This window comes from Apaloderma vittatum, unplaced genomic scaffold (genome assembly GCF_000703405.1).
Source record: "Apaloderma vittatum isolate BGI_N311 unplaced genomic scaffold, ASM70340v1 scaffold11498, whole genome shotgun sequence".
In the NCBI taxonomy this organism is placed as follows: Eukaryota; Metazoa; Chordata; class Aves; order Trogoniformes; family Trogonidae; genus Apaloderma; species Apaloderma vittatum.
In genome coordinates, this window is record NW_009729084.1 from 1 (window position 1) to 17,240 (window position 17,240).

The 17,240-nt window shown below is 42.3% G+C and overlaps 1 protein-coding gene across 1 annotated transcript in view; it reads left to right on the plus strand.

The window, feature by feature from the left end:
• Positions 1 to 3,801: 3,801 nt before the first annotated feature.
• Positions 3,802 to 17,240, plus strand: part of LOC104269506 (AMME syndrome candidate gene 1 protein-like) — a gene marked incomplete at both ends in the record, with an annotated part of 34,661 nt that continues 21,222 nt past the window's right edge. The window contains 2 exons of the mRNA XM_009874320.1: positions 3,802 to 3,916; positions 6,943 to 7,053. Coding sequence (XP_009872622.1) covers positions 3,802 to 3,916; positions 6,943 to 7,053 — 226 coding nt within the window. The remainder of the gene's footprint in view (positions 3,917 to 6,942; positions 7,054 to 17,240) is intronic.

Consider the following 17,240-nt stretch of genomic DNA (forward strand, 5'->3'; position numbering starts at 1 on the left):
CTGCGAGGAGCTACTGACCTTTTCTTCCTTTTCTTGTTTCTCTTCCAGAAAAATCTTAGGATTTAATTGTCGAGGTTTATCAAGTTCTATCTTTGAAAAAATGGGCTAGAGGGTGTTGCCATTCTCCCTTACTTTCCTTTGGAAGTTGATGAACTGTTGTTTTGATTTCCTTGTGTCTTACCCGATTTTTTCCCGGAATATATCTGGCAGGCCAAGATGTCCTTGCGCCCTGCCATTGGCTGACGTGACTGTTGCAGAAGGGCACTCACCAGGTTTGGTTGACCAGCTCCGTAATATCATCCATCAAGTTTCCCCTTCCGTCACGAACTAGATACTTCCAACATATGTGCCCTACTTCTGTGCATGGAAGCATGTGTGTGAGGGAGCTGGGATTGTTCAGCCTGGAGAAGAGAAGACTTCGGGGGGACCTAATAGCTGCCTTCCAGTGCCTGAAGGGAACCTGCAGGAGGCTGGGGAGGGACTTTTACAAGAGTGTCCAGCCACAGGACAAGGGGAAGTAGATTTAAATTGAAGGAGAATAGGTTTAGACTGGATCTTGGGAAGAAATTCTTCAGTGCGAGGGTGGCAAGACTCTGGACTAGATTGCCCAGAGAGGCTGTGGCTGCCCTTCCCTGGAGATGGTCAAGGCCAGGTTGGATGAGCAACCTGGTCTAGTTAAGGGAGGTTGGATTAGATGATCTCTAAGGTCCCTTCCAACCCAAGACATTCTATGATTCTATGTGCAGATGCTCTGGATGAAGCTCTCGGTGTTACATGTTCCCGCCTCCTTCATTACTGAGCTCAATTTTTTTAGATTGAGTAATGTGAGTTAGCTCACTGAATTGAGACATCTGGAAATGTCCCAGCCTGCGGCGTAATGAAGTTGAGAGAGCCTCCGTTAGCCGGGAGACCTCTCTCCCTGAGGCCGGACCAGGCTGACATTGCTCATGCGAGGGAGCACAGCGGACAGATCTAACAATAAACTTGAATTTCTCTTTCTCCACGTGCTTCTAGTTTGAAATAGCGTTACGTGGGGCTTAGCATTAGTTGGAGGTGTAGCATGATTCCAAATAAGCTAGAGTAAGCTTTATCTTGAAAAATATACGTGTTGAAAATTTCTAGAATTTCAGAACAGGGGCTTGTTCACTTGTGTGGAACAAAAAGGAAAACGCTGCCGTTGCAACTTTCTTTGGGGGACTTTCTGGGCGTGTTGTAGCTTGGAAATCCTCGGAGCTGAAGTGGAAGCGCTCGGCTCTTACAAAGGGACGAGGGCGCTGGCTTTTCAGTGCCTGGTCCTGCAGTCCTGGGTGTCAGTAACATTAGGGTTGTAGAGATGTTCTTCCCTTTTCTGGTTATAAAAGATGGTTGGTTTAATAACTGTAATTAAAACGTCTGTCTAAATATCATTGTACCTCTCAGGTCATCAAGTTTAATCCTTTTTACTTCAAAGTCCTCTAAGGGATGTTTTTATTACTTGGAGATCCTCAAGTGCAACCAACAACATTCTTAATCTGTTACCCTTGCTTTTTCTTGTTCCTCCTACCTTTTTTTTTTTTCTTTTGGCTTTCCTGTCTGGAAAAAAGGAAGAGAAAGTTTTTGTGCTGCTTCTGAGAAAAAGACCAATGTCTGCACACTTCTTGCCTTTTCCCCCTTCACTTAGTCATTAAAGAAAGAAAAGGCAGCTTGTATCCAGCTTGTATCCAGCGTTGCCATATATTAAAATAATATTTTGAACCGTGCTTTCTTCATGATTCCAGTGCCAGTTATTGGCATGCTGGCTCTCGCTGTGTTACCTGACTGATTATGAAAATAGCTCACGCGTTTTTGCTTTCAGCCTAAATACTTTTCGTAACATATGGCAAGTAGATGAATAGTTGGTGTCGTCGATAGAAATGCGTTGAGGGCACAGGTAGGCATAGTGTGTAAGAGACTATTTTGATACTTTCCGTGTTTATATAGGCTTATACCTTGTGACCTTCATGTGAAGTGCTCCACTTCTCCAAGTCGTAACAGATTAATGCTCAAGTGAAATACAGGGCTCTCCTAGTTTCTTCATTAATGAAAATAGTGTAATAGTAGCTGAAGTGACACACGGGGCAGAACTCCGATCGGCTGACCTGTGTTCCCGTGCCTCAGCCGCACATTTTCTGGTGAGCATTTAAGGTCAGTGTTGAGGGTGTTGGATACGTGCACGAATTTCCGTGGTCTGTCAAGGAGACAGATGATGCACGTACAACCCTTTTGATGGCAGCTGTTGTATAAGAGGAAGTAATATTCAACTCTTGCTGTGTTGCAGCTGTCTCTTTAATTTGGTTTTGCAGCTGGAAGTAGGGAAAAACAATATGTGTGATCAGCTGGTTTTCGTGGCGTAGCGCAAATAACTGGAAGAACATTTGCCTGATTTTTAGATTAAAGCTGAGCAAAACTTTTCAATCAATTAGGCAGTGGCTGAGGGGAAAGTTTACAGTCTTCAGGTCACTTGTGAATTTGCAGTGGCACCTGTAAATAGTTCTAGGTGGAAATATTTTATTTTTTTTTAGTGCCTGGCTTGCAAACGAACAAAAAAAGGACAAAATACAGACCCTTATGAAAAAGAATTGATTTGTGCTGTTTACCGATGCTTCTGAAGGTCTGGATCAGGTCCCTTCTGATTCTCAACAGTTTGAAACATCTTGCACCAACTTTGAGCTGCTGAGTGTTCAGGGTGTCACTCTGTGTGACTCCTGGTGGTAAAACAGTCGGCAGGAGATGTCAGAGGGTCCTGGTACCACAGTCAGACCCATCAGCCAGGTATGTTTCTGAGGCCCTGGGTTCAAGAGGGTTCACTCCCAAGCTCGGAGCTGTTTTGCTTTTTAATCAGATGTTTCATCCCAAATGAGGCAAGAAAACTACTTGAGGGTGATTGTTAGATCTCTCCCAGGGAAGCACAGCCTCTGGTTTGGCGAATGCTTTTTTAAAAGAAAACAAACAACCCCACGCAAAAAACCCACCCCAGCTTTTATCATAAATCGAACGGGAGCCAGAGTCAAAGAGGGGAGCTCGCTCCACCCCAGTGTGCTCTCTCTCTCTCCCGTTCTTGTGAGATACATAGGTTCAAACTTCTTCAGGCAAAAAGAAAACTTGGATCTGCAGCATTTAATGCATGTTCTGTACGTCACTGGACAAAAGGGACTCCTCGCACCGCATCCGCCAGCTCTCCTGCTTTTTACTGAAGGTTTTCTCTTATGTTGTTCTCTTCTGTTTTCATTCAAGTGCCTGGAAGTGCAGGTTATCATTTTACATCTGTCAATGTGTTCCTCAAAAAAATCCTCCTTTTTATTCTAAGACAAACAGATAACAGATTAAAATAAGGATTTTATTTTTTTTTCCAGGTTGAAAATGTACGTATTTGCTTAGCTGTTCTCGACATCGATATCTGTGGACTTTGGCACTTGACTTCAGGTCTTAGATTAGTCGTTATTTTAGAAGGCAAATTTTTCTGGGTTAGTGGCTTTAAAGCCAAAGCAAGGTATTGCAGGCTTGGAGAAAATAGGTAAGCAGCTGCAACCGAGGATGCCGATAAAAAGCAAAAGATCACTAGAGAGAAAATCGTTCCTTTCTGTAGCTTGTCTAGGTTCTAGGAGCAGGGTTCCTATTGTCTTCTTTTAGTGTAAGGCTAGAAATGCTTTGTGAAGTTTTGAATGGCAGACTTAGGTTTTATATGAAGCTCTGAGAATTAATCCTGAGATGTAGCAGTCTGTTTCTAGTCCGGAGATGGAAGCATCTCTGGTGTGAGGTGCTCCTCTGTAATTCCACGTACAGTTCTGGACACTGGTGCTCGAGAAGGTGAATTCAAACTGGGAGAAGGTGTAGAGAAGAGCTGTGATGGTCGGAATGGAAAGGTGCCCTTTGAGAGGAAGCTGAATGAACAGAACCCGTTAGCAAAGTGAAGGCTGAAGAGGCACATGAGTTCTTTCTATAAATACTTTGGAGAATAATAACCAGGAAGGGAAGAGAACTATTTCAATTAAAGGACAATGTTGGCGCAAGATTAGCTAGGTCCAAGCTGACTGGGAAAACATTTTCAGCAAGGATGTTTCCAGAGGTTCTGAACTTCCGTGAGACTTTGAGGCAACCTTTGAGTTGTTAATTTTGGGGGATTTGTCCTCATTATTCCTAGTAATTTTTAAAATGGTGAATGAGCAGAATTACATAAATATAATTATTCCTTATGATAGCAGGAGCCCTGAAGGTCACTTTCAGCCTTATTTCACAAATCTGAATAGTTAGAATTCTCTTGAGTGACTGACTGTTCTGAACCTTTGGTCAATATTACATTTTGAAGATGTCTGTGACGAATTAAAAACACAATTTAGTATCTTCTGTGTGGTCGTGCTGGGCTAGTGCCTCCTGGGGAACAAGGAGGCAATTTTGGGGGAATACAGAAGTTGAAAGGTGGGGAAAACTTCTTTAATCAGATTTAGTGATGTATAGCTACCGGGGGTGGTTCATTTACCCAATGAATAGAGGTTTAAATTTAGTCCGATTGCCATGTTTATAGTACTACTACCACTAGTATGAAAATAGATGTATATAACCTTTACTTTTTCTGTTGGTACTCGTGGACAGGGACCTTCAAAGCGTATGCAAATGTTCCAGTATCTATTTGACATTCAGTGATGGTCTCTGGACATTTTCTTCTGTTGTCCTTTCAAAGTAGCAGTGACGATGCATTCTAGAAAGAGTTCTGTTTGCTCCAGAAAGTAAATGCGTATATGTTTCCCTGAATTATAGCCCTCCACTAAGTGTATTACAGTTAATAAATCTCATAATCCAAAGATAAAGGTCAAGAGAATAATCCTAAAGTCTAATTTGAATCTTATTCAGGCTTGTTTCTGTCCAAGGGGACTGAGTGCCTTCAGTGCCATTGTGAGCTCATAATGTTCTCGATGCCATTTAGGGACACTGGGATACCTTTCCTGAAAGTGCTTCTAAAATGACACTTGTTGATCTGGATGGAGAATAGTGTATTAACGCAAGTTCTGCTAAACGTTAGGTAATAGTCCCTTCTGGCTTTGTGCTCTTTAGTTTTTATCAAACAAATTAAGAAAAAAAGAAAAAGGAGGGGGGAGCTAGGGGTGGGACTAAAAACAAATAAGAGGAAATCCAAATCCAACAGAAAGATATGACTTCAGCTTCCTCTTCTATTCATCATAATTGAAAGAAGGGAACTTTTCCAGTTAAATCAAATAAGGAGGAAGTTGCTCTCCCAGCAGGCGGTAACAACAGGTTTTGCGAAGTCATGAGAGGCCGGGATGCTGCTGCGCTGGTGCTGGAGAGACTGAGGCACAGCCTTTGCTGCCATCGCAGGATGGATATCTTGGGCCACAAAGCCAGTGGGATGGATGGAGGAAAAAAAACTGGGGGCTACTCCTTGAGAGTCCAAAACCACAGCCCCCCCGTATATCTACCCCCGGTACGGTTACACCCATCTCTACACCGGGCCACGCTTCGCACAGCTCTGCAGTCACTGATCTGCTCGTGTAGTAAAGCTCTTAGCATCAGTATATTTTAAGAATCTCAGCGTAGCTGGGAAGGGAGCTTCAGTTTCACAAAATACAGAGAAACTTGCAGATTACATTTTTTTCTCACTGATCAGACAGGACACAGCGAAGGCTGGTTTGCTGTGCAGCAGTGTTAATCTCGCAGGGTGCTGTTGCGAATCTGATCGTTACCTGTGGCTCATAGTAATAGGAGATTCTTATTTTTTGATGCAGGCCGTGTGACTTTTTGTGAATTTTTGACTGTTTCTGTACGTCTGGGTCCGCTTCCCTCCTTAGAGGCACACGTGGTAATTATGGTTGCTTTGTAATCTGCTTCTCGGCTGCCAGCCTGAGGCAGGTTAGACTTCTTGACCTTCCTTGCAAGGGCTGTGGACTGTACTGTAAGGATGCAAAGCTATAAAGAAAAAGCTATAAAGAAGCAGAAGATGAATTCAGTGTGTGTAACACTGAGGAGCGACGCCTGATCTGACAGCTTCGGAGAGAAATCAGTTGTGCGTCCCGAAGCGCGTCGGAGGCGGTCCCAGGTGCTCTGGATGTCAGAGATGCACCTTGCTCCTGCCAGCGTGGGCGCAGCGTGGCCGTGCTCACCGTACCCAGACCGATTTGTATTTCTGGCTGAATGGCTCGTGACTTTCCACAAAACTTAACATCGGATTTACTTCAGGATTTAAGAGGAAGGTGCTCCACATCTGCGGGGAGGGCTTGCTTATTCTGCAGCAGCGTGAGCCCGTTTGTGATCAAGAATACTCTGTGCCAAGTTGTTTAACTGAGATGCCTGGTTTTAATTTATTATTTTATTAAGTGGAACAGTAAGGGACACTGCGCTCTTGTTCGTGTAATCCACTTTGATTTGTCTTCTTTCTGGAAGAAGTGTTAAATTTGATACGCGGTTTTTCTCTCTACGTTCCTTTCCACCTTGAGATTAGAAATCTTTGTTAGAGTTACGAGGACTGAGTATCCAGGAGCCGTATGCGCTCCCTTGAGAAATCCAAGTTTGTGCAGTTTTCTATTGCCTGTGGGTGATGCAGCACTCTGGAACGGCAAAGAAAACTCCGATCCCGAAAGGTGTATGGTTTGTGTCTTTCTTGTTAAGTATAGACAGGTACAAAGTTGTGTGATAGTAGAAGTATTTCTTTGTCAGTGTCACACTCATAATTGAGATTTGTTCAGCTTAGTAGAGGGTTTGCTTCATTCCTTGTCATTTTTAGGTTCTTAAATGCTAACTTGAGATTCAGGGAGGAAATACCTTCTTGTCAGATACGGTTATTTTAGAGATTTGGTCCCCCGTTACCCAGAATAGAAGAGAACTTGCTGACATTTTACACCGGCTGTCAATATTGCTTCTGTGATCATGTCTTTCTTTTCTTTTCTTTTTTTTTTTTTCCCTTCCCTAAAACAGCCCACTGTTTGTAACGTGGAAGATTGGCCGAGATAAACGATTACGTGGATGCATAGGTACTTTTTCCGCCATGAACCTGCATTCAGGACTCAGGGAGTACACACTTACTAGGTAAGATTTTGTTTTCTGTAGCCTTGACGTACATATTTAAATAGCGTGGTGAGGAGACGATAGGTGTGCTTTGGTTTGGGTACTTTGGCTGTGTCACTGTACTGAGCAATGAAAACTTGTATCTCCTTTTGATGCTAAGTGGATTGCCTGGTTATTTGACTGCTGCCGTCAGGAGGCTATGGTTTCGGTTAAAAACCATAACTTGAGCCTTTTTTTATTGGTCTGGAAGACTGCTCTACAGTAGCTTATTGTAACTGACTCTTAGAGTGTTTTTTCCAGTGTTCAGACAAATTTTAATAGTTAATGTCAGGGCAGAAGACCAGAAAGTCAGATTTGGGGATTATCCTATTCACACTTCTAAAACAGCAGGTATTCTCACCTCTTCTCCATCAGGTGCTTCCAATCAGCTGCAGTTAATTTAATGCTACAAATTTCCATTACATGTTACTCTTCAGATACATCCCAGCCCCTGAGTGGGAAGCTTCTGGATGAGGGAGGTAAGTGATGATAAACCTTCACTCCCTGGCAGCATAATCCTTCATTTTTTGATCTACACCTAAATTCATTCACCTTAATATTGTTCCATTTCCTTTGCATAGAGTGAAAACTAATAAGTTTATCACTAGAGCTAGTAGCAAGCTTTCTACTTGTTTTTTCCTAAGAGTTTTCTTAAGTTTGTTTTCTAAAGAATCAATGGAATTCTGTTCCACTCAGTTACAATAGACTGTTTATAGTGCGTTAAAACAGAAACTACATTCTGGCATGGGTAGACCTCTAAAATTGTCATCGCTTGAAATAATGGGTGCCTCCAGACCACTTTAGATTTGAAACTTTCCTCCAGTAGCGCATCTTTGTCTTCGTTGTTCAAATGCCTTGTCAATCCCAATATTAAGTAATATCGAAACGGGACGTGTTCGTTCTTACGTGTCTCGCTAGTTTGTTGCAAGCTGAAGTTCGTTTCATGCTTCTCTGCTCAGCTTGAAGAAACCAACTGCTCATCTCCTGGAGTACTTGACAAACTTCTGGAAGACCTAGTTACCTTCATTATGTTGGGTTTATTTATTATGTGGTCTGGAATGTTTCTGGTTGTGTCCTTTAAAACCTCAGTAATCAAAATGGTCGATGAGAAGAAGCTTGTAATAAAATTTAAAACAATTTCTCTGTTGAAGTTTAAAAGCCTTGAGATCTTAACTGCTAGTGCGCCAGACTGGAGGAAAACCAACTTGCCCTCCTTGCTGGAGAGCGTTTCGTCTAAGCGTAGGCTTTACAGTGTCTGACTGAGAACAGTGAGCTGGTACAGAAAATGACCCTCTAAGACTAGGAAGAAGGTGGTAGCCAAAAAATTAGTCTCTTGCTCGTAGATTTATTTTTTTTTTCGTTCTCAGATAGGGCTGTACACCTGCATACTTTTAAAAATTCTCTGAAGATTCTTGTCACTGTATTTTATCTCTGAAAGCTGAAGTCAAAATATGTGAAAAGTGATGGAAATTGAAGGGAATTGAAATATTTTCAGTGCGATATTTAAACGATGGCTACATTCTGTGGAAGCTCATACTGGGATATACAGAGGATAGATAGTTTCAATAATTTTCAAGATGAGAGAAATTAAACGCTATACCAACCTGTTTTTCAGAAATCTTTGAAATCAATTTTTCTAAAGTAAAATTTTGTATGTAGAGGCATATTGTATGCTGTTACTTTTTATGGGGAACCTTTTTCATGTCGGCAGCACCAAAAATGTTTCCTGTTACGTTTCTTTTTAAAGAAAAACCCACGAATTTCAGATATGACCACTGAAATGTAAAGTTCGTATCTGAATGTAGAAAGTTTTTCCCTTTTATCAGCCATTATTTAAAAAAAGACAGAGAGAGTTACCTGCGATCCGTTTCCTTCGTGGTGTTAAGTCTTTCTGGCTGCAGAGCTTCCAGAGGAGAGCACTTGAGGAATAACAGAAGGAACTTTGAAATGTTTCATGAACTTTCAGAATTTGGAGCGCCGCAGGCCTCCCTGGCAGGGATGAGAAAGCAGGACGTCCTCGCTTGAGCTAGCAGCGTGTGGGCAGTGCGCTCCTGCAGAAGATGTGGCAATTCCTGAAAGAGAGAAGGGGGAAAAAACCAAAAACCAAACAGGTTTGGGGTTGTTTTGGTTTGTGGTTTGGTTTTTTTTTTTAAAGAAGGCAAAAATTAATGAGCAAAGGAGGAAGAATGAGAATGGACTCTATTTAAGAAAGTGAAACGTGACCAAAATCTTCAGGTAGATACTCTCCTGACTTTATTTTGCTTGTGACACTGGAAGGCACTTGTTTCAGGTCTTTTGAAAATACAGCGTGAATAAACAGAACCAGGTTGTTTGTCTGGTTCATTCTTATCTTTTTTGGCACTTTCTGTGGAATCGTGGCCCGACGTTCAGGGAGTCAAATGGCACAGAAGAGCAGCTGTTCTCAAACGCCCTAGTGCTTAGCGATCAAAACAGCCGCGGTTTCCTTCACCCATGATTTTAGGACAAGTCTGCTGAGTAGTGCTTAGGATCAAATAAATCAAAATTTCCTTAGTTCTAGTAGTGATGTTTAGTTTTCTATGCATCTCTCTCGGAATACAAAACTTTCTTTGAAGTAGCATAATAATCTCTCGTTTTGGAATCTGAAGTGAACAATTTCTTTCCTGGGCCAACCGTACCCACCCCCTTAAAACAAACACTTTTTGGGGTCTCTAAGCAAAGATGGTGATGATGTGTGACCAAATGAAGTTCTCTTCCCCCATTCAGAGCTCTGTAGGTTGTTACGCTGGTGTTGCCAGTAAGTTCTAAACAGGAAATTTATGGAGAATGATTCATAGTTAATTGGATGCATCTGCCTAAGTCGTGAGGAGGGATGAGAATACCCATACTTAAAAATGCTAGTACTGTATTCCTAATAAAATCTACACATTAGAATTTAGTTTTCTCTGTGGTTATGTCAGTGAAATGCAGGGGAAGGGAAGTGTGTTATTAAAAACTTCTGCAGAACTTTATGAAAAGATAGATTTAGTGATTTTTATGAAATTTTACTAGGAGGTCAGTTGGATAAGAAGCTAACCTTGTCCAAAATAATTTACGGTTTTGAATATTGGATATTATCAGGATGTAAGAAATTTATCTTGGGCAAAATAGTGCTTTAGACTGAATGTGCTAATTGAATATCCCACCTGAATGCGTAAAAATAAACCAATGCAGATTATGAAAAATACCTTATGTTTTACAGCTCCTTCCAGAAAATACACTGAGCTTGGAAGCAGGTTACCACAGAATTCATAACAGGTTGATAAATTACTTTTTCGTGTATTCTCTTCAGCAATAAGATGTAGGTTTTGGCATAGACCTTTTAAACTCCTGCTCTCTTACGCTTGAGATACTGAATGAAATGGTTTCATTTGTTCATTTTCATTTAGTTTTTCTCCTCGTTTTGTATAACTTGAAGTCATACTTTTTGCGTAGTGGATATAACAAGTACAGTTGTATAAATTAAGTTTTAACTCTGTGTTGTTTTATCCTATCTAGGCTAGAATATGTGACTAGGGAGGGAAATAGAGAAGAGGCAGCTAAAGGGAGACGTTACACGAGAGCCTTTTGTCAGAAGAAAGCAGTGAAGAAAAATTGGAGGACTCTGAGCCTTAAGTAGATTAGCATAATGGCTAAAAAATGGGTTTAAACGCTAAATTAATATGTAACTCACCCTCCTGAACTAGCATAGGCCTGTCTGCTGACTGTATGATGTAACTGGGCTTTTTGTTGTGTGTTCTACTTAACCACTCCACCTGAGAGAATTACGACTCCTGTCAGACGCTCAGCCTAGATGTGGTTGATCAAGACAAGAAAACAAAGAGAGAAGCTTGGGGTGAGAAGCACAAGATTGAAGGAAACGAAACCTGCAGCTCGACTTGCCGATAACTGAATTGGGGTGTAGGTTCCCAGTGAGGATTTGGCTACCAGTGCCGTCAGCTACCGCTTTGGGTGTCAGCAGTTTCAAGGCTCTTGATCCTCACTGCTGCCGGATAGCCTGCCTGCTCCCCGTGAAAAACACCGACCCTTTCCTCCTCTTCCACACAGGAAATTCACAGTTCAGCTGCAAGACTACAGTCTGGCAAACATTCCAGCTGAAAAATACCGACTAACCCATCACGTGAATACCGATGGTGGCTTTATTTACTGAAGTCTACAGACAGGGCAGCTTCCCCCTTATGTCTAGCGGAGGTTACTACTCTGTTTAATTCCTGTTTGTTTTTGCTAATCATAGACTTGATCAACCTTCCCTGTAATCAGTGCTAACTTCCTAAAGCTTTTACCATCACTGGGCAGAGTTGCTGCGGGTGTACATAGTCACTGCTGTTGATCCAGGGCAAAGCAACCCCGTGTGTCTGACTGCAACTTTTGAACCCTGGAGTTGGAGGAATTATATGTGGTTTTGAGACTTGTCACCTTCAGTGCTCGCAGAAGTCATATCTGAATTAATTCCTGCAAACAGCATTTCAGGTAATACTTCAGAGCACACTGTTGCTTCTGTGTTGCTCCCTGATAATACTTCGCAGGCTGTCTTATTTTGTGGCTTTGATTTATAGTAGACTGCTGCTGAAAGTCAGCTCTTCTAAATTCTATTACTGCTCTGCGTCTAGTGGCCCCAATGAAAAATGCCTGCTAATTGTGAGATGAAGCACACGCTCCTACTTCGAGAATTCAACTCTGCAGAGAGCAGTACAGACTCTTGACAGTCTGAACTCGCCAGTGTTGTCCTATTCTTATATTTTTCACTTCATCTTTAAAGCCAGGAAGCATCATGTTGCTTCCTTTTTGTTTGTACGTTTCTCTGACAAGCAGGTGTTGCTGGTTGCCTCCAATTTTTGAAGGTCATCGTATTGTGGCAGAGGGCACAGGTTTTGCCTCCACTAAAGGCTGACAAGGAGCAGAGGGTGGATCTCGAGGTGAGAAGAGGTGCTCAGGGAGGTCCGTGGTGACTTCTGCTGAAGAAGTTGCAGAAATCTCTCCTGATTTGTACCGTGGGCCCCGCTGGAAGGTCGGGAGTTGAGATGACAAGGGCATCTTCCAGTGGTCAGTGTAAGGTGGATGCTGCTCGTCACGTAGTCAGCAGCAGAGAGTGCTTCAAGAGATTTTCATCACTTTGTAGAAATCTCCAGTCCCTGAAAGTCTTTAGCAGAAGACAGAGGTGTCCAAGCCAAAGCCACGTGTGCAAAAGGTTTGGCGATACATGAGCGCTGTAACCTTGTGGCGTTACTGCTCTGGAGGGAGGAGGGAGCGGCTGTTTCAGAGAAGGTGGGAAGGACCCTAGGAAACAACAGCCGCTTTCAAGGCAGTAGATGAATTTAGACCAGTTTTTACTAGACTTATGGCTCTAGAGATAAAGTGCAAAGGCTAGAGATATGACACCTGTAAGGTACGGGATTTTTGTTTGGTTTTGTAGTGTTTTGGGGGTTTTTTGGTAGCACGGCCACGGGATTTGTGAGCTGCCTTGTCTGCCAAAATACAGAATAGTTGAGATGCTCTTGTTCTATTTGGTATTTTTACCCTTCTGTAAATTCAAGGTCTGGTGTTCCTGTCTGCCGGCCTGTGCTGCACCTCATTTACCTTTGGTATAAACAATTGCAAAAGTAGCTGTAATTTTTGCTTTTGCTAACAGGCTTAAATCATAGAATGATAGACTGGCCTAGGCTGGAAGGGGCCTTAGAGATCATCTAGTCCAACCTCCCTGTCGTGGGCAGGGACGCCCCTCAACTAGATCAGGCTACTCAAGGCTCTGTCCGACCTGTCCTTGAACACCTCCAGGGAGGGGGCAGCCACAGCCTCTCTGGGCAATTTATTCCCAAGTCTTGCCACCCTCATACTGAAGAATTTCTTCCCAAGATCCAGTCTAAATCTATCCTCCTTCAACTTAAACCCATTTCCCCTTGTCCTATCAGTGGATGCTCTTGTAAAAAGTCCTTCCCCAGAGTTCTGGTGTTTAGTCCTCAAGAGTTGTTGTACCTGGCACACGAGAGCAGTTTCTCTCCCCTCGAACAAAGCGCAGTGGAGGCAAGGGGTGAGGGGCAATTCTCTCAGATGAGTACATTTTGATTAAAATCACTAGTCGGGTGCAGAAGTCCTGAAGGTGCTTTCTGTCAAGCACAGTTAGACCTTGTATTTGTTAGAAAATGTATTTAAGTTTCTCAAATGGGTGAGTAAAGCCGTTTTGCTTTGCCTGCCATGTCATCCGTAGAGAGATGAGACTTCACTGAAACTTGGAGCTGTTCGCATTTCTGAATTTCTTCGGAGATGATTGTTGTTGAATTATTGTAGACATTAATTTGACAAATAACACTGCTTCAATTGGGGTAAATCCTCAGATCTGTTACGGCAGAATAGAACTGTTCAGTAGCAAGATGGATTGTGATGTAAACTCTCAATACCAGGAACTCTAAATGAAGGATACGAATTTGAATTTATCGAGCCAGGCTTCGTTCCTCTGTGTGAGTCAATTCAGTGAGTAGGTCTGTAATGATTTTGTGCACGCAGTGCCAGGTCGTTATTCCAGGGAACTGTTGCTTAACAGAACTGTCTGCTGCCTTTTCTCAAAGGGCAAAGCTTAAATACCCTACTGGCTCCAGAAGTGGAAAAAAAAACAACCCCCAAACTTTTCCTTATGATGGGTTAAATGCTTCTCCTTATTTCATTATGAATTGAAGATAAAATATAATATTGTTTGGGAGGCAGAAGGAGCGTGTCCTAACGAATATATGGTTTTTGCATGTTATGTGTGTTGAGGATGTGGTAATTCTGCCTTATTTTTTTTCCTTTATTTTTTTTTTTAAAAAGAATAATAAAACCATGGGTTTTGTAATTGTTGGTCTGTTTTTCCTGAGAAAAACCCTCTCTAGATCCTTGGACCTAATAGTAGATGAGAGTCTGTTTCCTTAGCAACACTTCCTGAAAGAAAGCAAAGGAAAACACTGCAAATGGAAGGACAGTCCTTAAATTATTATCTTTATGGAAGGAGGAGCACATAATGATGCCCTACCAAAGCTTTTTCAATAGATCCAGGGTTGTGAAAGGTTGGTAACCATTTTTCCCTTTTGCTGGGAAAATGGAATTATAGAATATGAATTCATTGGCACAGAGGAACACGTTACTGCATTTGCTGGAATACGCTGATGCTGCAAATTGTGTGTTTATGAAAGGTAACTGGAAATCTACAGAAAAAGGCATTTTAGAATTTAAAATTATTGCAAAATTGCTGTATCTGCATAAAACGTCCCAAAGAAGTTTGCAGGGGGTTTTGCTGAGACTGTCATACGTCAGCTCTCAGCAGTAGAATTTGGTGTCACTAAGGAAACTGTCCAGAATTAAAATACTTATTTTGTCATCTTATCTTAAAACGCGCCCACTGCAAATTAGGAATTTCAAAACTCCACTTCTCATAAAACACGCGCTTTGAAGAAGCCACGGTTGCACAAAATAACTTGCATTAGTTGGTGTCGTTTGTGGCATTCTGAATAAATCGGATATTCCTGAAACTTGGTTGAACGGGAGCGAGTGGCTGGGGCCGTCCCACGGTTCCTCGCCCGCCCTGGGTGGGTTTGGGGAGGAGCATTGTCGGTCGTGACTCCTGGCGTTCCCACGACACTCTTGCACTTCGTGTTCTTCCCACGCAGTCTCCTTCTGTTACGGTAAGAAAATGGTGCGCACCCTGTCAGTTCAAAGCCAGAGCCGTAGCCGAGTTGAAACCCTGGTTGAAAGTCAGATTTCTTTTTTTTTTTTTTTTGAATACTGCTTGACATAAGTATTTGAGAGGGAGGGTGGGGTGGGGGGAACTGGCTGCTCTGGTTCTCCCAGCAAAGCTCTCTCTTTTCCATTACTGGTTGTTGGTGCTCGGTGGCGTTTGGTCACCCTGCTCTTGTTTTTGTGTGATGCTCTGAAAGGGAACGTCTTCAAAACGGTTCCTGAAATTCTTCTAGAATGCGATTTGCTTTCATTTGAGCCTCCCAGTGACTTGTTGATACGTTAAGCACCCCGAGGACACGCTGGATCTGGGCAAGTGCTGAAGGACACAAGATGGGACCGTGTTCTCCCGCAGATGAAGTATGTCTCGGAGCACTTACGTTTTAAAGCAAGATTTTGGATATTTGGAAACTCTTAGCCAGGACAGGGTGGAAGAAGTTGGCGTGGAAGTTACCTGCTTCTGGGCAAGTTTCTCGCGCTGGCTGTTCTCAGCAGGAGATGCTTTTTGTTAATAAAGAGAAAGGGCCATTTCCCACAACTTTATTGCTAAGGCAAGGGATGGGTGGGTGCTAAATATGAGAAAATCTACTGTTTCAATTCAAGTTATCGGGGATTAAGCGAGGTCAAAGGAAAAAGAATTGTCTCTTATGCTTATAAGCTGTGAAAATCTTTAAACTCTGCAGCTTTGTGTGGGAGGCACTGTGGGAAAGGAATCTCAATTAAAGTTTTCAGTCTGTCAGCACCTCCTCCGTTTAGGTGTTTTCTGATGCTTCATTTTAAGACTTTAGAGAGAAGAAATAGCACAAACTGGGTGTGGAGGACCAGGCTTCAGAAGCCCTTGTTATCTCTGTTCACTTTAGCACAAAGATGTTGAAGCTTTTGAAATGGAATTTACCATTTTCCACAGACCAGAGAGAGTACTGAGGATTAACACGCTCTTGTAAACTGTAGCAGAATTTTCAGGTATTTTCAAATAGAAACGACATATACCTGTTTCTAAAAATCATTCCTGTTGACACTAGGAAGAGAGAAGTTGTGTCCTTTCCAGAGCAGTGCAGCTCAGGTGGTAGAAAAGCTCTTGGAAGAAGAAACAACACATCCACCTCTGGTGGGGACAGGGCAAAGTTGGCCTCTCTTAAATATCATGATTTACAAACGACTGAACTTACACTCTTTGTTTGATGCATTGTAGGAAGGAATACACACTGACCCAAAAATAAGCTTGCTGTCGATTTTGGGTTGTTTTTTTTTTGTAGCATACATTTAAAATATAAAGATCACAAGTTTGTTTCTTCTGTTTACATTGTTGACTCACTCTTCAAATTCTGCCATTTTCAGCTGGGCTTCCTGGAAGTGTCCGGAGGGATATACCCTCTCCTCACAAGTGTGTGTTGCTGAGAGCCTTTATTTTAGAAACAGAAATTGAACATCCTTTGATTTCTTAGCCATGGAAGTGACGATGTGTTGATACACTTTACAAAGCATCTGATGCTGTGCAAGTATGTAAATAAACAGGCTCTTAGAAATATGTGATACAGATCACAAAAATATTTCTGACCTCACAGATTTCTACTTTGATGGGAATTTTCAAAACTTTTAATTACAGCTTTTTTAAATACAGATGCAATTTAACATAGTGGAGAATAGCTTTGTTTGTCCATCAATACCGATTTCAGAAGGACTGATAATGCTCAGTTCTTAAAGCGAGGATAAAGGGCGCCAGAGGGAAATGGTGGCACGTGCCTGCGTTTTAAATGTAACGTGCCAGCTATAAACTCTGGCAGCTCACATGCTTACGTCGAGGTTTGCTGTTCCAGTGCAGCGGTGTCGGGTTTTTTTTTTTCCTTAGCTTATGATGAAAAGGGTCAGTAGTCAGGAAAGGCGTCTTTCAGGCTGCAGAAGTAACTCCCACCAGCACTCGGGCAGCTCGTACAGATGTTGAGGAGCACTCCGATGAGCCCGAGCCCAGCTCTTGGGAACTGCCCCATCTGTCTTGAGCTGCAAGCCCGGCTTCCTTGAGAAGGGCCTGTTGTGGTCATTCGGGAATTACTGACAGGTGGGTCAGTCGGTGTGTGGGATCAGGTACAGCAGCCTCCTACCAGCAAGGAAATGGGACTTGGTTAAAGTCAATCATGTTACACCTTTTCATTTTTAGTGAATTTTGCAGCTGAGGAAATTTTATTTAAGTTTTGATATGGTTGATTTGACAGGGGAAAAGAAGAAAAGCTCTTGGTTTGGTTTGTTTTTTTGAACGGTACCACTTTTTGATGCTTACAGTTCAAGTAGTTGTAACAACTTACACTTCTGTAATATTGGCTTATGTCCCATTCAACTGAAGTGTCAACATAGAGCCAAAAATGTTGAGAGCTGAAATATAATCTGACTCAACTGGATGAAGGTTGAAAGAGATTTGAATGTCTGCATTAAAAAAAAAATATATTCTGTGT